The 24,285-nt window shown below is 41.1% G+C and overlaps 1 protein-coding gene across 1 annotated transcript in view; it reads right to left on the bottom strand.

Annotated features, from left to right (window-relative positions):
- SORCS3 (sortilin related VPS10 domain containing receptor 3) overlaps positions 1-24,285 on the bottom strand; it is a 262,386-nt gene that overhangs the window by 102,534 nt on the left and 135,567 nt on the right. Inside the window, exon 4 of the mRNA XM_074545187.1 lies at positions 18,873-19,031. Coding sequence (XP_074401288.1) covers positions 18,873-19,031 — 159 coding nt within the window. The remainder of the gene's footprint in view (positions 1-18,872; positions 19,032-24,285) is intronic.

Here is a 24,285-nt window from a genome sequence, read left to right as displayed (position 1 = left end):
GAGAGAGTAGAGAAGAATGAGCAATGAAGGAAACACAGGGAGAGACTCAATCCCCTGATGTTAGTTATCCATGTCTGAGCTAGTCACCAAGGCTCATTTTTAGACAGGCAATACACATCTAAAACTGCTCATTGTTCAAGCCTTAGAATCTTTTGCCTCTACTGACACTAAAAAAGCCCACAGTGACTAGTGCAGAAAGAAACAACCCCACCAGACACATGATCAGGTTGAGATGGATTTCATGACCTGCTTGGGCTTCATGGGGGACGCACACAGAAGAATGAAGTTTGAAGGCAAGCCCAAGAAAGACCAAGCATACAATACCCTGGGTACACTCCATCTCTGCAAGAAGCATGTATAGATGTCACTAACAGAATGAAAAGAAAAAGAAAACAGACTAAAGAAATTCACAGAGCTTTGATATTTATAGACTTTCATGTATACACATGTAAGAAGGAAAATACATAAAAGGAACATACATACATACATGAAAGCCAGTAAGCAAATAAAATCAAATATTATTTCTTGCTATGAAATCAGGTCTATTGGCCTGAGAAAACATCTGGTGAGACACTCCATATTTTTCTTCCTGCCAGTCATCTAAACGTGCAAATGATGTCAGATGAAGTGAGAAAGATCAGCTGAACTACATGCATTTAGAGGAACAATTCATTTATTACACAAAAAACCATACTCTCTCCAGACAATATATGCAGCTGATGATGGAAAGATGCATTAAAAATAAATGCATCAGGGTGAGAGTGGGTCTAATGGGAATAACTTGGCAGCAGCTGACACATTATGGGAGAGGAGGGTCAGATTAGCCTGGCCGGCTTGGCCTCAGAAGAGCACAATCCCAAGCAGTAGCTCAGATTGCTTACATGAAAAGATGGCTCTGATCCCAGAAAAGCACAAAGCAAACTAGCACCTTCTCAGCCAGAGCTGGTGGGAAAAATCTACAAGATGTGTGGAGGGTTCCTGCCAAAAACTCAAACCAGGGCAGAAGATAAATAAAATTAGGCCAATATTTCTGTAGGAAATTGGACTGCATGCAAAGGATAACTCAGAAAATAAAGTCTGTTGCAGGGTCTTAAATTTTCTTTACAGAAGGACAAAATCCATTAGCACTAGTAAAAAATTAAAGGCTCAGAAAAAGTTGCAAATTCTCAGAAAACTCAAGGTGTATCTTTTCTCTACATTTCTGTGTTACAAATGAAATTGCAAAAGAAGAAGGGTGCCATCATTAATATTTCAGAAAGGTCATTCCTAGAAGGAAAATGAACTGGAGGAAAAATTCACAATACTTTTCAGTCTCTAGAGTACAGAACACATATGCCATGCCTGACAGCAGCCAGCTGAACGCAGGATAGATTCAGTACAGCCATGAAGACAGCTATTGGTACCCCAGGAACATATCCTACTTCTTTATCACTTCTTCCATCCTTGCTTTTTTGAGGACAGATGGATACCTCTCCCTTTCACTGCATCAGTGTAACGTTTAAACTGTGGGGTCTATGGAAACCCCTTTCTCAGGTTGTCCTGTTAGTCAGGACGTGGTACTTGCAGCACTGTAGGTACAGGACTCAGGTCTAAAATACTTCAGTTGTGCGGCTGAAACCAGGTCAGGAGCAACCCTTTCCACAGAAGTGGCTTTATTACCCACAGCAGAAAAGGCTGCATTCAAGGAAAAACTTGGGGTATTCCTCTCTTTCTTCTTTTCCACTATTCCCCTCAGTCTGGGCCTCAGTGAAACACCCCTGGAGTGTCAAGAGTCACCATTAGGAACAAAAGGCTAATGTCCCCTTCAAGCTGATAACCACCTCAAGGACTGTCTGTGCTTGTTCTTTCCAACTCCTCCAAGGGAGCTGTCTATCCTTGCCACCTTGCAAGGTAAGGCTCCAGTGATACTGAGATCTGAAACTTGGAAGTGCTTCTGGAGCCCTAAATAATGGAAAAAAAGAGCTTATCCTTTTCTTCTCTTGTCACAAGCTGCCTGGAAACCACAATTCAGGTAAGGCACCCTTGACAGCTCCACACTAAAGAAGCTAAAAATAAATCTTATGTCTCGAACCAAAAAGATTTGTGCAACAGCTTGTGGGGCTGAACTTAGTAGAAAGAAGTCTACCAGCACCAAATTTATGGTCTTTGTTTACACAGAGTAGTAACAACTAGTAATTGTAATGAAAACAAATGGACCAGTTTATCCCTTTACTTTGATTTCCTTTCCAGGTGATTAAAAGCTGCATCAAGAGACCTCATTGCAGCCCAAGGTTTTTGTCTAGCATTGTACAGCCAGATTGTCTTAGATATGGAAAGAGAATATGCCCAGACTGATTCATGTCTGAGATTCCTCAGAGCTACTCAGTTCCCTACAGATGTATCATAGATGGGACACTGAAAATAGACTATTTTGAAGACTGGTCAAGACAGAAATTAAATACTAATTACATTTTCGTCATCTGTCCCATACAGAGAGGAAAAAAAAATAGTAAAGGTTTCTGAAGGTGATAAGTTGGAATTTTTTTTGCATTTTAAGAAAAATATTACACAAGCTAATCAGTAAGACTAGGTCTTCAGGCAAAAGAATGTCTCTATCCCACCACGGTAAGACACTGGTCAGGGATCTTCTGAACAAACTGCTTTGGAAATGTCTGACTTCAGGATGTAATTGTACAGCTCAAACTGGTTTCTAATTAAGTCTTTCAGGTTACAACAATGCACTGATGTAACGTTTCATGGTTTCATAGTAGAAAAAATGCTTTCACTTTAAGGTCCACTTTAAATCTGATGCTGAAAGCAAGGCTTGGCTCTTTCTGCTTTGCCACTTCATCACCAAAAAAAGATAAAAGTAGATTAAACTAGTGAAAAAAAAAAGAGTTCAATTAAAAACCTTCACAATTCAATTTTTTGTAAGCCTTATTGGCACCAAGCACACTTAGCCAAAAATTTGGGATTTCTGCTAAGAGCAGACCATCTTTTGCTTTTCTACTCCATGACTGGTTTCCAGTGGAACAAGAAATCCAGATACAGCTGCAGCAGGAGCAATGTCACAAATGAGTATCACAAAGAGCTTAAGGTATGTTTTAGCCCTGGGTGAAAAACAGGCTCTCTTTTTTTTTTTTTTGTGCTTTTCCTCTACCTCCAGAAATGCTAGAGTGGTGAAGAAACAAGATGAAAAATATTGCTGCCATATTTTTTAGCTAAACTGAAAATCTGGAGAAAAAATATGTTCAATGTGGTCAATCAAAACACATTTCAATCACTGCTAAAGAATTTAGCAACCCGCAAAAGGTACTATAAATAGAAATGCCATTTTAAGGGAAGGCTAACTTTGCTGATTTCTTATTTATTCCATTCTCCATGACCTTTTAACCATTTCAAAATCACCTATAGAGTTTGAGGGAGGACTAAAGTAGAGAACAGGAACAAGGGAACAATACTGGGACCATGAAGAGATCAGAATGGGATGGAGATGGCAGAGCTGCCTGCTGCTACCAGAGGCTACAAAGTGCACCAGGAGTTATCTTTCCCTACCAGAATTTCTTCCTTTGGCATCCAATAGGCTCAGCCAGAGGCAGAGGGAGGTTTCAGGTTGTTCCTGTCCACAGAGGCTGCTTCACTCCTTTTCCCCTCAGATCAGCTCTTTAACATTCACAAAAGAGTGAATCACCTCTAATGGCTGCTGATTTTTCTGCCTCAAAGCCAGGCTGATCCCTTAGTCCAGTTTCTTCAACTTAAAAATCATTAGGCAGCGTTGGGTCTGAGGTCTGTGCTAATTGGATCCACCAACCACGTGGATGAAGCCAATGCTGCTGTGCAGGTCAGCCTGCACTGAGGAGCTCTGTGCCCTCCCAGCCCAACAGGAAAATGTTCTGTGCTCCTGGGGGCTTCACATTGCAGCCCTTCAGAAGTCCCTCCCTACACTCCATCAATGGTTATACTCCAGAAGTTTAACAATAAGGGGAAATAAATGTGAACCACACGTCTAATGGGAAGATTTTTCATTTAAATGTGCTTTATTGTGTGATATATGCCTTTAATTACAGTGCAAGCATCTGGGTACATTCATTGCTATTACAGACCAATCTTTCATGTTTATTGAGCATAAGACTACAAGGGACAAAGCAGCAGAGGCTGAGGCATTAGCCAAAGTGGGACATAAAGCTACAATCACATGCTTGGCTGTTCCTCTTCTCCTTCCTTTACAAACCCTGTGGCACTATTTGTAGGTTAACCTCTATATTATACAGACCAGGATTTAATGGCAGAGGGATATTTTCAGATTAGTGGAAGAAATAGATTTCACACCACCAAACCGCCTTCTAAACTTACATAAGATTTTTCTGATTTATTTATTCATGTGGAAAAAAAAAAACATTTCCGAAATTGTGTACATGGGCATTAATGAATAGGTTTTTAAACTGCATTTAAAACAGCATTTTTTTTGGAGATGCAGTCATTGTTCATGCAAAAAAAACTGCACACAGCTTGAAAGAAATATTAGTCTGGTTTCAAGCAGTATGTGTCATTTAGCCAAATTAAAGCAATGTATTCTGCCCTAGTTTAAATTGTATGTTATTTAACACACACACACACACACACATACCTGCCACCCAATGCAGTTTGCCATTTATCAGCATTTTCCCAGACAGGTATGGTTACTCAGTTTTTGTGACCCACCACCCTCAGACACTGAGCAGACACACACCTGAACTCATCCCACCCAGGTAAAAATGCTGTTCTCACTTGGGATCAGCCCTGACAGAGTGCACTTGCCCATTCCACTCAGTTCTCCTCTCACCAGCTGAAGAGCAGCAAACCTCTCAGGTCCTCAGCAGCTGCCCCCCACTCCTCAGAGTGCTGTGTTCCTTCACAAAGTCAGAGCTGTGTCACATCTCTTCTACTCCATTCCCCCCATAAGTGCACTGTGCCCCCTCAGCCTGAGGCTGTGGGTTCTGTCAGGGATTTATGGGGCAGAGCAGGCATCTATAGGCTGCCACCACACATCCCCTTTGGTCATGGATGTGCTCCAAATGCCATCCTGAAAGTCTTCTGGGGAACTACAGTAGATGAACAGATGCTGCTTAGGACATGTACACGTTCTGCACTGGGAGAAAGCCCACTCTGGACAGCTCTGGTCCACACATACAGCCTGTGCTCTATGCTGCCTGGGACAAAGGGCAAATACTGGACCAAACCAGCCCAGAGAAAAGCCACCTTAGTTCATGGGACTCTTATGTCCCCCAAAAGAGAACACAGAAGCTGGTCGTAGGACAACTCTTGCTATGAAATAAATTCTGTAAGCAAAAATTTTATAAAAACAAGGTAGAAAATTTCAATTTCTGATAGCATTGAAGATGTAGCTTCAGCAAATATTATCTCCTGCTCAAACACCCCAGATCTTGTACAATACATTATTTTTGGCCATCTCCCTTACCACGCACTTTTCATATCCTGTCCTATAATGAATGAAGAGGCTTCTGCAAGCTTGAATATATAATAAAGAAAGTTAGATTCCTTTCAGCTTCACTCTCCTACTCAACAGCCAGCTCTGGTCTCCATGAAGGGCCTCTGATATCTTGAAGACATTCTCCAGTAATACTCTTACTATAACTCTTAAAATCCAGTGGAGTAATTCAGTTCATCTCTAGCCAGCCAAATTTCTTTTTGACCAGATTCCCTGGATATCCATGCATTGAAAATAGGCTACAACTGAAGGGAAAGGCAGAGTCTGATTTTACAGGCATCCATCTCCACACATACACAGCCAAGCCAGAGATCACATGCAGGGCGGGAAGAGTAAGAGGTCTCATGGAAAACGAGAAATTCCTCCCTGCACCTCACAGAGATTCAGTTCATCCCAATCCAAGACTGTTTACTGGAGGAACCCAAATGAACAGCATCACTGTAAATACCAGCAACCATCAGGAACAATTTAGCTTGACAGCTGGAGCAGAAGCTGTCACTGCACTGAGGCATCACTGCCAGAAAAATCACCAAATGAGAAACTCACATGTTGCAGGGATCCCTCCAGGCTGCTGGGCAGGCACCATTTACACTGTCATCTTTGATTCATCCATCACCCAGCTCCTGCAATCAAGCTGTGTACCTTTGGAATAAATGAATCTGCAACTGCAGATCACACAAGAAAAAGAAAGCTCTTATCTAGCCTCTCTCAGTAGCTCTCTAGGTTTGTAAATATTCTATGGTGTCTATATTTAAGCCATTTATCCCATTTAATTGAAACTCTAGGTACCTTCCTACCATATGATGAAGTAGGGTGAAGAAAAAGCCTCTACAAAGCCCCAGAACTACACAAACTCAATTCCAGGCAACAACTAGAGTCAACAGCATCGCACCAAACTTGATTTAATGTAACTCTAATTTCTGGTATTAATCTAGGTTCACAGTGATGGTATAGTATAACTCATAGTGGAAGGCTGCAAAGGAAAAATAAAGCAGCTTTTTCCATGCTGTCACTAGAGAAAAGTACAACTCATCTAGCTAGGGAATATCAGACATAATTTTGCAGCAGAACTTTCAGACTTGTGACATTTCTGCCGCTGGGTATGTGTGCATAACTCTCACGGACTTGCACCAAGATCTGAGAAAATCAACTGGCCTGAAGCAAGTGCTGTGTTAGAGGACAAAACTAGAGTCCTGTTTTGGCAGCAAAACTTTTGATGACATTATTATTCTCTTACTATATGGCAGGAAAGTCCCCTTGGGTCCAGTATATTCTGCTAACATGTTATTTGTACGTGCTTTTATCTCTTGAACACTGCAAGTATAAAATGCAACAAGATCTATATTCAGACAGTTTATGATCACTGAACCTCTGGCAGAAATGAGTTGCCCAAGGTAGGAGGCTGTGGGAAGGATCCCATTTTCCTCCTTTTGTACTACAGAATCACAAGGATTTTCTATAAAGCTTTAAGCTTTGTTGTTTCTTTGATCAATTGTCTTCCTCTCAAAAATATCACCCTTCATTTTGGTGCCTCAGCTCCTCCTTTTATCATACCCACAATACTCCCAATGAACCAAAATTTTACTGCATCATGCCCTAACTTTCATTTTACAGCCTCCATAGCCCTATAAAAATCCACTGAACACAAAACTAAAGAATTTTATTACTCTGGAAGAACTTCTTGTAACTGTCACAAAACTTATGTGGGGCTTCTACTGCAAAACTTCAAACCTGCACACAGGTGTGTGCACACCCTACACAAACAGGTCACCATTCTTCCCCCAGACAACCAATAGGGACAGCCAGCTCAAATATGCACCAAAACACAACTGAAATGTGCAGCATTTGCAAGCATAAATAAAGATATGTGTCTTAGAAGCATAAATGCCCTGCAGAAGAACAGTACTGGAATCAGGACACTATGAAAATCTTGAGGGTTTTGTTCCATTTTTTTTTATGGTAAAATTTCTAATTCTATTAACTGTGAGGAGACATTTGAAAAACATGGTTTTCAACACTTCCTCAGTCCCAGAAGCACAAGAGACATATAAGAGAGGAAAACTGAAATTATTCACACACCTCTCTGACTTTTTCTCTACCAAAATCATTACTTTTAAAGAACCAATTCATTATTTCTAAACACTTGGGATTGAAGTTCCTGAGGTGCTAGACCAAAAATCCAGGAACTGGCCTTCTCTTTCACCACTGACACAACAGGCATAAAAAGCTGAATCATCCATGCCTAGTAAGGGGACAGAGGAGCTGCAGCGATTCTTCTGGCACCTTTATTCCCCAGAAAAATTGATTACATGAAGCTTCTATCTGAAGGGGAAAAAAAAAACAGTAGAAAAAATAAGAAAATTTTTTTAAAAAGTGAATTTTCATATGTCAATGTTGAACAGAAATAAGTAGTTGCCTTAACACAAGAAAGTGCTTTCACACAGGCTCTCTGCCCAGGGACTCTGCATCTCTCACCAGGCACATTTTAGGGGGGAAAAATCCCTGTGCACTGGGAGGCATAAACTACATCTGTCTTGTTTTATGTGAGAAAAGAAAACTGTACATGTTTTCAGGTCAGATCCTCCAGTGATGTTAATCAGGATTTCCCTGCTAAAATCAATGGACTCACACTGAATATCAGCTGCTACATGTGTGACTGCACACATCTTTTGGAAAGCACCTCAGGTATGCTATCAGATCAGAACATGGTCCATTTCCCCACTGAAAACAAGCACTGGAGACAGGGATAGTTTGTTGTGACTCAAAAAGGAGAGGCAAGAGCAACAGAGAGAAGCCTGCTTGCAAAGGGCAATCCAAGAAAAAACACACAAGCTTCTAGCATTACATAAACCTGTTTCACATAATAGACATAAAGTGATTCGAAATTAAATGTATTAACTTTTTAATAGACTGCAGTGCTACAACATAAAAGAAGGACCCTCTCTGCCTTGTGGCCCATTTACTACTACAGCACCTGCTGTAAATTCTCACGCAGGGTACCCCACCCCAACCACACTGGAAGTTCTGCCAGGACATATCAGCTCCTGCCTGCTGCCTTCTGGAGCTTCTCTGTCTTGGTCTCTCAGATATGCATCTCTCAACTGCATAAAAAGACTTTGATTTCAGGAAGCTGAAACACCCCTTCCTTAGGGGCAGAACAGAGAGCAAGGGCCAGCCTGCTATTTCCAGGCCTGCCATTCCTACTCCTGAGGGCAAGCTCCCAGTCCAGCACACAGAAATGCACCCCTGGAAGCACCCTCACAGACTGCCCCTCTCCTTGGGTGCTGGTGATGTGACAGACAGACACGTGCAGGGGCTTCTTTGGGGGGACAGGACTGTACCTTCAACCCTCAGCATCGTCCATCCGGCTGGCTGCCTCAAGGAAAAGAAAAACAAAAGGTTGCCAACTCCTTCTTTGCTTGCACATCATGTTTGCACTCTTCTCCAGGGTGAGGGTCATTAGAATCTGTAGGCATGATAACAGGAACTAGGAAACTAAATGCTTTTTGCTGTTTTGATCATATTGGAATCGTATCCCCTGTAATCCATTTTGCACACATCCAGACAGCAGGGTTGGTTTCAAGTCCTCTAATCTCAGGTAATATAGCAAATAGTTACATCTCAGCAAAGGAAATTACATCCTTGACACTCAGCAGAGGCCTCGTCAATACAAATGAGACCAAGGTACAATTTACCTCATCCTAAACGAGTCACTTCCATTTGCTTCCAGAAATCAATCAACACCATTCAGTAGATCCCCATCAACTACCATGTGAAGCCACGACACCCAATGTAGGCGTACATTGCAACATTTTAGATCTCTACAGTCAGGCAAAATAAATCATGCCCCTGGTGTTCTTATTCTTCAGCCTTTTTCACTCCTTCATTTTTATTTCCATCTGCTATATTTATAACCACTCTTCACCCCACTTAGGCTCCAGATAAAATCAATATACAGCCATGATTTAGCATGGCCAGGAATAAGCCACAGGATCCTTGCTCTGTTACACAATAAACTAGGTTGCTCCAGCAGAAGAGCACATTTAAGCATCAAATGTGTCTTGCTCCATTTATCTCTATATTTCCCTTTTCAAAGTAAAACCTGCTCATGAAGTGTCTATAACATAAATAACAAGCAATAGGAAAGTCTGTTCTAGCTAAATCAAGTTTCACAAGCCATTACTTTCTCTTTGCCATCACAAATCATCACAAGCCCAAAGTTCAGTATTTTGCCAGGACAAAATTCATTGGGCATTTCTGAAGTAGAGCCAAAGTTGCATAATTTAATTTCCCATCTCCTATTAAAACTGCCAGGCCTACCATAATAAGAATGATAAATGTAGAGTCATACGTCTTCTTTCTGACGGTAATGCCCATCAATACTTCAAATGCAAACAATTGTGACATCTGACTTTATAAAAATTACCTGGTGCACCAACAGCACTTAATTAAATTTTAAAAATGCTTTTGTTACGTTTAATGAATGATATATTATACTGCAATGAAACATGCAGCAATACAAATACTTCACAATGCCAACAATTAAGGCTCACTTCACTTACGGCAATTGACAACACAAGTGCTCCTCACTTCATTCAGCTTGTGCATTCCAAATGAACTGGTTAGCAAAAAGGGTGCTTCTTTGCTAATGAGTTTTGTAATCAAGGCATCTATTTTAATTTCAAATTGGCTAGATTGGGGGAAATTGCTGAACTAAATGACTGGTTCTAATTAGGATTATAAAAATATTCATCATGCTGCAGAATTAGCGCAAGGTCTTGATTTACTGACATTTGCATATAGCTTTAGTTTAGGAGTGGAAAAAACCTCCTGATAAATTGTCTTCCTTTTAATGAATTGAACAAACACTATATCTGTTTTAGTCGTCCTTTCATTTAAAGGCACTGATACATATTCATGATTTGTAAATGAAGTTAAGTGATTTCAATTCTTCAGTTCATTATCATATTGAAGAGGAGACTTCTGTAAATTGCTTTTAAGCATTCCCAATCTCAAGGGTTTGGTTCTTTATGTTTGGTTTGTGTTTTTCTAACTTTACTAACATTTCAGTTTATCTGTTTGATGGAACCCTGCCTGCCTGGGAGAGCTGCTGGCAGGTGGCTTGTCCAGCAACACAGACACATGATATGTTTGTAGAACCTGATGTTCTCAGAAGAGTATTCAAAAGGCAAAAAGATGAAAGGCTTATTTGTGGCTAAGTCATGGGAACAGGACTCTATCTGCATTCAGTTTCTGACTTTGTTATAGTTCTCAGTGGTAGTTAGGCAGTGAAACACTTTAATGACCTGTGCCTGAATACACTCGAGATGCTCAGGGGACACCACTTTCTCTGTCAGCCTCATGTTTAATTGCAAGCACTCTCAGGCAGGGATTGCTTCTTAATATGAGTGTGCAGTACAATGGACCAGTCAGCATGGTAGAGATTTCTATGAGCAGTTACTATAACATGGCTTGTATCAAACATGGAACACTGTGTGCTCCTTTACAGGTGGGCAATATACTCAGAATATTTCCTTCCTCAGTATGGTAGGCCTGTGGGACTAACTGTTATTGTGGCAGCTTCCTCAGTCTCTTTCCCTTTGGGGTGAAGAAAAGAATGCAGTAGGTGTGCCTCCAGCTTCACTCCATGGGGTGCTCAAATGTCAAGTCACTAGTGCAAGACAAATCTGAAAGCTGAGCATTGTATCCACAGGACTGGAATCACAGGCAGTGTGCCCTTCAGATATCAGTGAACTATGATGAGAAACTAGCCCTGGTGTGTTCTCTCTCATCATGGAATGAAATGGTGATTCTACCATGAGGATCCATGCAGGAGCAGAAAGAACTTACATTCCTTGTTAAAAGTAATGTTCACATCTTGTAAGAAAAGCTGTGTTTTATCCAAGAGGTGCAGTCTTGAGCTGTTGTTGATAAAAGGAGTAGTTACTCACACTTCTAACAACTTCTGACAACTACAATTACATTTAAATTCCAGGAGCAGAAGTGCTGCTGAGGAGCAGGTAACAGGTCTGGGTGCCTGCTGATTTATATCAAAACGAGATGTGAGGCAGACACCAGCCTGCCTCTCCTCATCAGCCCCATACCTCTGTTCCCAAGGAAAGAAAACCTACAGGCCTGGGCCAGAGTCACATCTCACTTCAGACATGCAGCAACTCTCACTGCTTGATTTCAGCGCATCTGCAGGAGCAGCTGCTATCCTGGAATCACATTTCCAGCATTAGGAGTTCCAACTCAAAGTACAATAGCCTGACCCAAACACAACACTGAAGCCCCCGTGTGCCTAAGTTTCCTTAGTGGGCACAAAATCTGAGACCAAGGAGCCCTTACTGGAGGCATTCAAGACAGGACTGGACTGGGTGCTAAACAATCACATCTAGGCTCCCTTTCCCATGAGGGCTGGACCAGATGATCTTTGGAGATCCCTTTCAAATTGGATTGTTCCATGTGTCTGTGAAAACAGCTCATCACAAAGAATCCCAGAGATGAATGACTGCTTGGAACAAGGTGCCCATATTGCTAGAATCAACTCCCCCTGGATTTCTCTGGCAGCACCCTGCCCAACTGCACATTGTCAAAAAAAGCCCCAGCCAAACAACCTCACCCTCAGCTGCCTTACTGCCCATGTCATACTGGGAGACTGGGCCTAAATTCCAGGGCAGCATTTTACCTGGAGCAGAGACACTGCCTCCATGGCTCTGGTTCTGTGTCTAGCACATTAGAAAAAATTAGAAAAAAACATTTTAAAAACCCCCTAACAAACTTTCCCACATATTCCCAGTCTTATCTGTGATTTTTTTTTTTTGATAAATTCAATAGTGTCTAGTCAAGATAGTCAAGGCTGTGACATGCACTGCATCCAATTTTCAGATGGTAACTTGCCACATCTCCCACACCAAAGGAATCTCTTCAGTCAGACCTGATACTGTCTGCCAGGTGCAACTTGGTGATACAGCAGAATGTTATCTTGCACCTCTTATTTATCACCTCATTCGAAGAGATAATGAGACACCCACTTTCTTTTGTTCACTTTCTGCTGAAGATTAAGCTCCATGGAGGGAGAAGCCACTGATTGCCAAACTTCTTGTTTATCCAATGTTCTCAAATTTGTAATGGGTAGCTGGGGAATTTAAATTGGTGTATTACTGAATCATTCTGCCTCTTACCTATTCCCAGCAGGCTTCAAATCACAGTTTGGTCTGTAAGGAAAAAGTGGGATTCTACCATGTTGTATACCTGTGGTTTCTTCTCTTAACAATGGTAATTTCTAATATTTTAAATACCCCACTCCCTATTAACTGATATTTTCTCTTTTAAACAAATTATCTTTTTAAATTATCTTTGAAACAAATATTTATGCAAGAGAGTTTTTGCATGTTTCTATGAAAGTTTCAACGTCATTCTGAGAGAAACTTCATGCAGCTGGAAAGTCCCTTCCATTTCTACCTCCAGACTCATCCATTCCCCACAGAGGAAGTTTTGCCTATTGGGAATTAGTTGGTTTCTTGGATAAATGAGACAAATAATCAGACATTCAGCATATTAGCATCAGGAATGTAAGATAAATTCAAGATATTCCTCCCCAGTCACTGTGAATGGCAGCAATGAAATCTGTACCTTAAGCTTGTGTTGGGAGGCTTTAAGCTTTCGCAGCATTCCACAGAGCAGCTCCCCACACTTTCCAACAGGCAATATTCACCTTTTTCATATATTCCCCTTCCCACCACATTTTTATCCAAGGATTGTTTAAAATAGTTTCCTATGTATTTTCTGCAAATACCCACAAAAACTGGAGGCTGCAGGCCCATTTTCTGTTTTACACTGGGTGATATATCCAAGTGTCAGCATGGACACTCCCTGTGAGACCCAGTCTGACCTGCAGCAAATTGTCTGTAACATTTACACAGTGTCTACCTTCTGCCAAAGGCCACTTAAGAGGGCCATTAACAGAACCAACACGTGCACACATCAGATTGTGCAATTTTATCAATAAATTTGACACATACACACAAAGCTACTGGGAAGAGATCCAAGATTTTCAACTCACAAGATGCATTTAATATCCCAGGACCTGATAGCTATACAATATCACATGGCAGCTCAGGGGGGAATAGCAAACCCACACAGGTTTGCTTAAAGCCCTGTAAAAATTCCTCCAATTCCTTCAGCCTGTGCTTTATACTCTCTGAGAAGACATCAGGGTCTGTGAACTTGCTACATGCTCATGCCCACACACAGAGATTTCTTGGCTCAGCCCTGCTGCATTTATGAGATGATACAGGAGAGTTAGCAAAGCAGAGGAGGGTCCTAATTTGCTATGAAAATTAAGAACAGGAACGATATGCTCTGTTGACTCATACCAAGGAAGTATCCTCAACAATTCCTTGGATACTACTAAGAGAAAACAAATGGTGGTGACTGTGATTTAAATCAACAACATAACCAGCAGCCACACAGCAATGCATCTTTCAGAAAGCCTGCTGAACTCCATCTCACTTAGTCATCTTCTGGGAATTGCCCTGACCAGGAAAAAGCAGGACAATATCTATGTGGGAGTGGTAATAAAAGAATTGGTGACTGAACTGTTTTTATACTCAATTATTTCACTTGATGGAAGTGGTAATACTACAAAGTCTTTGGCTTTCTCGGTATGAAGCCATATTTCAGGGAACAGTTCTGTGGAGAAGAGATGGGCTCCTCCTCTTAAAGAAGATTGTAGAATATGGAATGGACCTTTTAAAACACCAACTTGGAAGGGACAATAATTCTGTTCAGAGGGCATTCAAAATGTGTTGGATTTTTTTAGTTGGTTGGTCATTTCTTTAATCAACTAGATAAATATCCTAACATTGTTGTCAGTTGTGGAGAAATTAGCTAAAAACAAGGAGGGATGTTTAGGTTAAAACAGTCATTAAAAAAAGGCTTGAATCACAGCCATGGAACTGAAGGTCAGAAGACGTTAGAGGAAAACTATTTATTGGGAAGATCCAAAACACTGACTATTTGTATTTCATTTTGAAATGTTAATATTGTTTTCTATTTTTATAAACAAAACAATTCAAAAATCTTTTGATCTAGGCAGTTACCAAATTCATTATTTGTAGGGATATGAACTGTCCCTATTTAATTTCATTTTACTGTGAGGAACAACATACTAAGCATAATGGATTTTCAGGTTCATCATTCTCATTAATTTCCAAGTTGACTACAGCTTGCTTAAAACAGTACATTATTATTATTTTTAATTGAAAGAAAACTAATAAGAAAAATATTAATCTGAAATACTTATTTTAATCTAAGATATTAAATTAATTTTTCCAACTTGTTTACACATTTATAGTTACAAGAGGATGGATTATATCTTCCCTTAATAGTTTCTGCTGCTGGGAGTCAAATCGTATGTACTTGATTTGTTTTCAGAATAACATTTGCATTTTTAAATCTGTCCCTAAAGTCATTAAAATAGAATTTAAGGGTCAAACACACTTCTAAAACTTAGAGAGGTGGGAAAATATGATGTCTCACTGTAGCAGTGTCTGCACTACAGAACAAACAGCAAGTCACCTTCCTTGTCACAGTATCAGTGGATGAATATTACCCGCAGGTTGCAGGCTAATGATAAACTTTCTATTTTATTGCCCTCTCATGCATCAAGTCAGAAGTATTTCAGAGCAGTTTTATCCCCAAAGAATGGACATATGAACTGAGAAAGCAAAAACTATTTGATACAGCTCCACCTGTTTTGTACCAGGCAACTTCATGCTGCTTTGCAGGAAAATGAGCACAAAAACAAAGGGCACAGGAGCAGAACTAGGCTGGAGTTGGACAATTAGCCCCTGCCAGTATGGCATCCCTTTGGATAGCCTCCTCACAGCTGTGAGCACCACTGCAGCCTCTCTAGACACTTATTTCAGAAGCTCTCGGTCACTCTTTTCTGGTAAGCAGCAGAGAGATGAAATGGGCATCGCCATTAGCACCGTCCCATAACCACATCTAGGAGAGAAGGCACAGTAGATCGGGAAGCTGTGAGATCCAGATCTGGCTTCTAGAGAAAAAGGAGAACAACCACTACAATCTTACAAAGATGCAAAAGACATGATGAATATTCTCAAGTATATGGGACTTAAATCCTAAAAGCCTCTTTATTCTTGCACTGGCCTAACCTGAGAAAAGCACAGGGCTGACTCTGGTTCCCACTCGACTGTGGCAGTGCCGCTGTTTCCAGACCTGCAGGAATGCATCACGCTGGCCTCTCAGAGACTCCAGCTGGGGATTTCCCATGGCACTGCTGTCACACTCCACGAGCACTGCCCATTACCTCAGCATCAGCCATGACTGCAGTGAAGCTGGTGATCCTGACTCACAGTGACAGCTCTTTCACAGCTCTTACTAACCCAAGACATGGCGCAGCACAATCTATACCTCAGTCATGTTAAGCAAACATTTCAGCTGAGAAAAGCACTGCTCCATGGCTCCATTCTAGGATCCACAATGAACCAGCACTTCAGGCCATCCTTCTGACCAGTGAAGGAAAGCATGAGTGGCCTTGAATGCAAAGGCAGACATAAAGGAAAAGCCTGAACTTGGCTTTGCTCCATTTCCACTTGACCAACAAGCCACAGACGAACTCATATTTGCTCTTACACTTTGAACAATTTAATTCGGTTTCTGGGATGAAATGCAAGCAGATTCAGGGTGTTTCTAGTTCTGTTCATTTTTCTTGTCTTTTTTCCTGGGCAGAAGACAGCAGCTGAGGTGTGCACACAGATGTATTTGTTTGAAAGAGCAGAAGCAAAAAAGCTCCTGGCCTGCTATTGCTGCACTGGATCAGGGGAGCATTAGTAGCAGCTCACAGTCAATCATGTGCCTCCCTTGTAGTTTGATTTATCCCTCCAATGACTAACATCACAAAAAGATTACAAAGCTTTGCAAGTAGAAGTACAGGGCTTCATCCCAACAGCAGATGCTCAGCACTCACTGCAGATGGATCTCTTTGCAAAGGCATGCACAGGATGTCTCATCTGGCTTCTCACATACATGACTGCCTCATCAGACGCCTGTTTCTTCCAAGCCTGTCTATATAAACACCAGGATCATGCAAATTATTACCTCCAGCTTAAAAGTAGCATCAAGACATTTTGTGACATCAAATAAATAGATTGGTCTTTCCAGCCTCTTTCAAAATCCCTGTTACACTGATCCTCTGATTGCAGAAAAATATTTGACATTTGACTAACTCCTTCATACAGTAAAGACTTGATACTATGAAAGGAGTGTGTTTACAATAGCTTTGTTCTTGCAAATGTCACTCAAGAATCATTAGTAGCACAGCAGCAAAACACCTGGTGCCTGCCACAGCATTCTTTTAGCAAGTGGCAAGCAGAGCAATAGGAAATTATTTGATTATATTCTCAGTAACTGGTTTGGTAAAATCTTGCACTAGCCTTCCAAAGGAAATTCTCAAATAGAGAGGCACAGCATTTTAGCTATATTGTTCCTGTAGCTGGGATGTGAGACTGACTAGTTTAGAAATCTTCCAGAATAACTGCAAAAATTGAAAATCCCACCCAGAACACACCCTCACATCTGACAAGTTACCATATGTGTTTGGTTTGTGTGGAAAGGTTTTCATAGCAGGGAGGGGGCTACAGGGGTTGCTTCCATGAAAAGTTACAAGAAGCTGTCCAAGAAAGCAAACACCAGCCAGCGCTGAGATGGACCCACTGCTGGCCCAGGTCACACCCATCAGTGACAGTGGTAGCCCCTCCGAGATAACTTAGTCATGAAGTGAGGGGAAGAAACAAATTGACAGCTTCAGCCAGGGAGGAGTGAGACTATATGAGAGAAAAAGCACTGCAAACACCAAGGTCAGAGCAAAAGGAGGGGAGGAGTGTCCCCGGTGCTGGAGCAGGGATTCCCCTGCAGCCCACAGTGAAGGCCATGGTGAGGCAGGCTGACCCCTTGACCCATGGCAGGACAGGTGATGGTGAGCCCACAGGAAACCCATACTGGAAGAGTCTGTTCCTGAAGCCTTCATCCCATGAAAGATCCACACTGGGGTAATTCATGAAGAACTGCAGCCTGTGGAAAGGACATTGGAAAAGTGTGTGGAGACCTGTCTCCTGTGGGAGGGGCACCATGCTGGAGCAGGGAAAGGGTATGAGGAGTCCTCCCTTGAGGAGGAAGAAGAGGCAGGGACAACATGTGATGAACTGACCACAGCCCCCATGTCCTGTCCCACTCTGCTGCTGGGATGCAGATAAAAGAGAAAATGGTGAGAAAAGTTGAGCCCAGGAAGAAGGGAGAAGTGGCAGAAAGGTACTTTAAGATTTAGTTTTTACTTCTCATTACTCTATTCTTATTTGATAGAGTAGGGTATAAAGGGATAAAGTAAAGTATAGTAGAGTATTGATAAGTAATAAATTCAATTAATTTCCCCAGTTGAATGTGATTTTCCTATGATGGTAATTGCTGAGTGAGCTCTCCCTGCCTTTATTTCGACCCACAGACCTTTGATTATATTTTCTGCCCCTGTCCAGCTGAGGTGAGGAGTGACCAAGTGGCCTTGATGGACACCTGGCATCTAGCCAGGGTTAGCCCACCACAGTGAGGAAAACTTAGTGGTTATTCAGCATGTTTTTGCTTTTCAGAGTCTTGGCATGACAGAAATATAAGAAGGGAAAGATAAAAGCTTGGCAAGTTTAAAACTTTGTAGAATTTATAACCTGACCATCCTGTCTATGTCTCAGCTTTGGGCTGTAGTGGGGACTGCTGCTCCAGACCCGAAGCACACATCTCCTCACCACAGCACTTGGCTACCACACTGCACCTGCTCTGCTCAGCACCTTTCACATCTGTTTAAGTGCAAACCTGCTAAGGACACAGTAACAGACTGGAGATGTCTTACTCACAGAGGGCACTACAAAGAGGCTTAAAAGTGGCACAGAGGAGTTTGTCATCTGTTGCTGCTCCCTGACCTCCAGTTTGCAAGCAGAATGAGCACCCCTCAAGGCTCAACATCCAGCTGTTACAGACCAGCTCAGCCTGAGTGCTCCATTCTCAGGGACAGCACAGAAATCACCGCCTACCAATCAATAGATTTTTAGAGCAGCTCCATGTGTCATGTCAAATCTCTAATTCTTTTCATCTTTCATAGTATCACCACTACTGAAGTTTCCACACCCATCATGATCACTCTAATACTCAGCTGCTTTTAGCAAACTGGCTTTGGAGTCACTGCATGGCTTTTGAGCACATTTAAACCTGCAAAGTGAGAACAGCAAAGCACACTATAAATTCTTCATCATCTCTGAGAGGGAGCAGTTCTAGACAATATCCCCTTCAACTCCTGGCTCAAAATCATTGAAACATTAAATCAATTGCTTACCTTTTGATCCAGACTGTAGGCCAAGATCCACTCCTCCTGCTTGGGGTGGAAGAGCAAGCTCTGGATATAGAAGTTCAAACGGTACTTCTGATAAGTAGCTCCTTCATCAGAGCTGATGAGGATGCTGCTCTCAACCTCTGGATCACTAAGAAGCATGATCTAAATAGAAAAATGGAAGGAAAGTGTTAATGAAAAAGTGAAAGTGAATATAATTTAAGAGTGAGGTCACACAGCACTGACTCCTATCAGATGTATTCAGAAGATCACTCAAGAGTATAACATCCCATAGAATTAGGATGGGTTTTTATTATTTCAGTTTCATTTCCTTTGGCAACTCATTTGCTGATTTGAGCAATTCTTTTTTTTTTTTCATTTTATCCAGATAAATTCAGAAAGATCAGTAAGAAAGAAAAATTTTATGTATCAACGTTGATTTTGCTTGGATATAGGAACTTCAGGCAGCGACACCAGGCTTTCCTGGACCATATCTGTCTACCACTTCTCTCACCCCATGTGGAATTCTCTCTCCAAAAGTAAGCAACAGAGCATTCCTGAGATTTAAGGCTCATTACCTGTCAGCTTGCAGTGCTGTGAATGAGAGCATCACCTCCATGGAAACAGAATGCCTTCCCAGATCAGCTGCTGGCAGCTGGGTATAGTTCACATGCACATGGGCAAACACTGACACCATTTCATATATCACACTCCCAATTTGTACAGTAAGAGACATTCATTCAGTCAGTGAAAACATAATTTTCCCCAAGCACAGGAAAGTGCACGACCTCAATTTTTACAGGGAGGAAAACACTTCTGAGTCTCTAATTTTAATTAGAAAATTATTATCAATATTTTAAAATGGGTTGATTCCACACTATCAGATGGCAAGTTCTACATAAACGTTAGCAGGAAAAATGTTGTGGAAACATTAATACCATCTTATTAACATCTGGAGAAAACGACTTCACATTAAAGCAAATACCAGCACCATAAAATAAAGGCAAACAGTGGGAAATAAATTAGAGCTGTTCTAAACACAGCAGGTTGTTGATACAGCAGCTGAATCAAATATAGAAACTGTCTTTCAGCAGGAAAACAGATCTAGGAATGGCCTTTTCTACCTCACTGCAGAATGAACAGCTAGCTGACATCCACCGCAGTTTTGGGTTTTTTCCACATTGACTTCTCTTATCCACCTTCACAGAGCTCCAACTTCAAGACTACAATAGGGAAATACATTAATTTTGACAGCAAAAATCAGTTTCAAGGAATGGTTAAACCCTTGGTATGTTAGGCCTTCATCAAGCAAAAAATTTCAGTGCTTGTTTAATCTTAAGTACCTCATTAGCTCCATGAAGTCACCAAGGGAAAGGGAATACAATGTAAATGGCTTCTGATCCTTTCCATTAAGGAATGAAAAGCTGAACTAGAAGTGAACGTTTTCCCAGAGTGAAGCCACCTGTATGAATCCAGCTTGATGTCAAAGGACCTTCAACAACCCTCACATCCATCCCTCACCAGCCCCAAAATCAATCCCTCGCCATTCCCACAGGAAGCCACAGGATAAATTCTGAAGTGCACTTGCATTGTGCCCTGGTGCCCGGTCTGGGGAACGCTTCTCGTTCCCCACCTGCAGATGATTTCCTGGGAATTAGCCTGAGAAGAGACCTCCAACATCTCCACTCTAAGGGATGTTTTGGTACATTCATTCTTTCTAATCTGACCAAAATATCAATTTCATTATGCCCCAGACAGTAAGAATTTTAAAAGTATTTGAAGATATTCCTTTCTTAGACTGCAAAGATATTTTTTACCCCTGTTCACCTAAAGCATATTGCCTATGTCAGAGAACTATAACATAGTTTAGTAAAAAACACTTGCTTATATGGAATGAAAAAAGGATGTAGGCCTGGCCATTTAAGAAGACAATCCAGAGAGATCTTATATTTAAAATAAAGGATACTTCAGGAATAAAAACATTTTCCACCTGATGTAATAGAGGATGACATAGTTAATAATGCTGTATATTAAAAGCTTACTGCTGGAGTTCTGTCCTCAAATAAGGAGCAAAAGTCTGCATGGACCTGAAGTGGTACACAAACAAAACATCCTCTCTGTCCTTTCACACATGATCTGCAGCACTTCAGTGGATAGTGCAAGAAATGGTCTTTGAAACAACAAAGGCAGTATTTCCACCAGATGGTCAACAAATCTGGCCCATTTGTTCTTCTGGATGCGTAACAGTGTTAGAAGATCAGATAATAAAACCACCAAGCTAGGAAAGGTGGAAGAACCTAACAACAGTCACATCTAGAGATGACATCACATAAATCATGCCCTGTGCCTTCACCCAATTTCCACATCCACTCTCCATTCTTCAAATGGAGAAATGAACACCCAAAATCTCTGCTGCCATCCATCCTCCCAGGAAAGGCTGGTCCTACACAGAGCAGGATGGAAAGGCAGGAGGCTCAATCACAGTGAAAAACAAAAGCTCACCACCACCCATGCAGCTCGGACCAGCACAGGTGTGTTACACGGCACACAGAGAAAGAAAAGTGACAGACTCTGGCTTTTCTTTTTTTATTGTTTCTACTTTTTCTTCTGGAAGCTATAGGGGGAGGGAACTTTCAGCCTTCTCATTATGGGACCAGGAGGAAGCATCTACCCCACTAGTGATTTAGATTAATCACTTTTCATTAAGAGACAATAAACAAACTCCAGCCAGAATGAGCATTTCTGCCAGCATCCTGTGTTGCCATTTATAATTGCCATAAGGAATAGCAAAGGAGAACCAGAGAGTTGTCAAATGTAATTTATAAGGGTTTAAGATCTAATCATTTTCTATAACATTAAATTAAATGGCAGCCTTTATTTAAATGAAGATTACATTTGGTCTTTCTACATTCTAGATTATTTATGTATACATCCATGTATAAAACGTTGCTTTTTTCTCTAGTTTAAGTGGAGAGGGGTAGGGCAGGCAGGACTGGTTACTGCCGAGGGTATATCCTTGAAAACATACTTTTCCTGACCTTCAAAATCCAGTGAACAATGAATGGCAAGCACCAGACAACAAAACAGGCTGAAAATCAGACTAAAATTCAGAGAGTTCCTTAGGAATGGATGCAGAGGAAGAGAGCTGTCTGGGACATGGTGCATCTCCTTTAAAGCAGGAGCTCTGGGACAGTGAGGACACAAACAGAGCTGTTCTGGATGAACTCCAGGTGGGCAGAACCCCAGACACCAGTGAGGCAGCACATGGAAAGATGATGGTATGGAGAGATCACCTTGCAAGAATTACCTACACTATATGGACTGAGATCTTCAGTACATGAGCAGGGAACATATCCAGCTCTGAGCACTTCAGTGGGATTCACCCCAGGGAATAAACAGCATGAGTTGCAGGCAGAAGAACAAGGAGGGCATGATGCATGTTACACCTGTGCCTGCCATATTGTGTTTGGTACAGAAACCACAGCAGTAGTTAAGAGTCACTCAGATTTGTTGGAGAGTGTGTAAGAACCCTTAAAGGAGCTCAAATGCAGAAGAAATTAGGAAGGAAAGTGGCACCATATTGCAGCACAAATCCGCTAAAAAAGTCATGCCCTCTGATGGGGCTAATATAATAAAAACTAGGGTAGGATTTGTAATTGAGAACGTGAGTTCCCACTAGCCAGATCAAAATACCAGGTAGGTCACTGGTTAATGCACACACCTTCCATGGTACTGCTTTCATATGGGTTATGGGCAGGTGGATGAGTTAAGATGGTGCCACATTTCTCTTTTTCTGTAGTCCGGCACAAAGAGAGCCATGATGTGGAATACAGAACTGTGCAGTAATGGGGCAGCACACCTCCCACAGGCACAATGCTACAACATGCCCAGACAGGCACGGGGATACACACGAGCACAGAAATCACAATGGAATGCGTTTTGTATGCAGCTGAATTAGTTAAAAAAACAGCCACTGGACCAAAAAAACCCAAAACAACATGCCACATAAGTGGCATTTTTATTAATATTAGCTTTCAATGAAGCCTTTTATTTTTCTCAACGAACATAAATTTTCACTGTAAATTACCAAAGCGCATCTCCCTAAATCAGCACAGACCAGTTTTATAGGTGCAATAATCTGTAGCAATAGTACCACTGAGCTACATTAGCAAAGAAACACCAGAGAGTTGTCAAATGAATAAGGAAGACAGGTTCAAATAAATGTCTTTTGTTCTGAGAAATAGATAGACAGCATCAAACTTTTGTGTACTGCCCCTGATGCTCCACTTTAATGCACTTTTCATACACTGTTCTTTTCAGAGGTCCTTGTCATATTCACCTATGTAAAAGGCTATTCTAAAAAAAACATAAACAAATAAACAAAGCAGTTAAAAAATAAACAAAACCAACAGGACACCTACAAACCACGCAAGCCTCCACAGCTTCAAAAGAAACTCAGTTCCTTAGCAAAATATTAGAATTTATTCTGTAGCACTGGATTATCCTCTCCTACAACTGAAAAGACAGTCTTGCCACAAACACTTCTACAAATACATAAAGTTGAAGTTTAGTGTTTACAAGTTCATGGAGATTTCCATATTGAATGTGCTCAGCTTAAAAGTGAAAAGGCTTTTTTGGGGTTTTTAGGCCTCCTTCCACAAGGCCCTCAATTCAAAAACACTTCAGATCCTTCCTAAAGCCTGGCCATACCTAAAACATCAATGAAAAAACAAATCAGATTATAAAAAAGAAAAATGTTTCATTTGATTTAAAACATCTGATGGGTTGTATTGTCCCATGTCTCCTTCCCAAAAAGCTTCAGAGTAGCTTTGAGTTTAAAAAGCCAAAACGTTTCAACAATTCATACTGAAAGGCCAATGCAAGTAGAAGATTTTTGCTTTGTTTAGATTTTTTATGTCCTTTACTCCTTTCAAAAATTTTGAGAAATCAAAATTCAGTGACATTTAAAGGCTTAAAGATGCAAAAGTTGTTTTCTTCCTTCAAAACACCAGTCCATCCCAAGTTAAATATGAACAGTTTGGAACTCTCTTATGGGAAGAGTAATTTTCTACATTGAAGCATTTTAGATTACATGTTTGACCACCTGAAATTTCTCACTGGCAAATACTTGATTATTCATTTCCCTCTCATTCCTTCTCTCTCCAACATAATAACTGCAATTACTTGCCCTGCAAGCTAAAAGATGCCCTCAGAGGTCTGATCACAACCCAAATCTCCTAGAACACATCTACACAGTATATCTAAAGCCCTTCCCAGCCATTCCCATGGAGGACAAGTGCAACTCATTGCAAAGAAAATCTCATCCTTTTTCACCCTCTTTCATCACTACATGCCATTTCAACTAAAAAAATTTCAGTTAAATTAAATCAGCCCAATTCCCTCTGAAACTAAAAAGTGC

This window comes from Zonotrichia albicollis, chromosome 7 (assembly GCF_047830755.1).
Source record: "Zonotrichia albicollis isolate bZonAlb1 chromosome 7, bZonAlb1.hap1, whole genome shotgun sequence".
Classification (NCBI taxonomy): Eukaryota; Metazoa; Chordata; class Aves; order Passeriformes; family Passerellidae; genus Zonotrichia; species Zonotrichia albicollis.
This window is presented reverse-complemented; position numbering and strand designations above follow the sequence as displayed.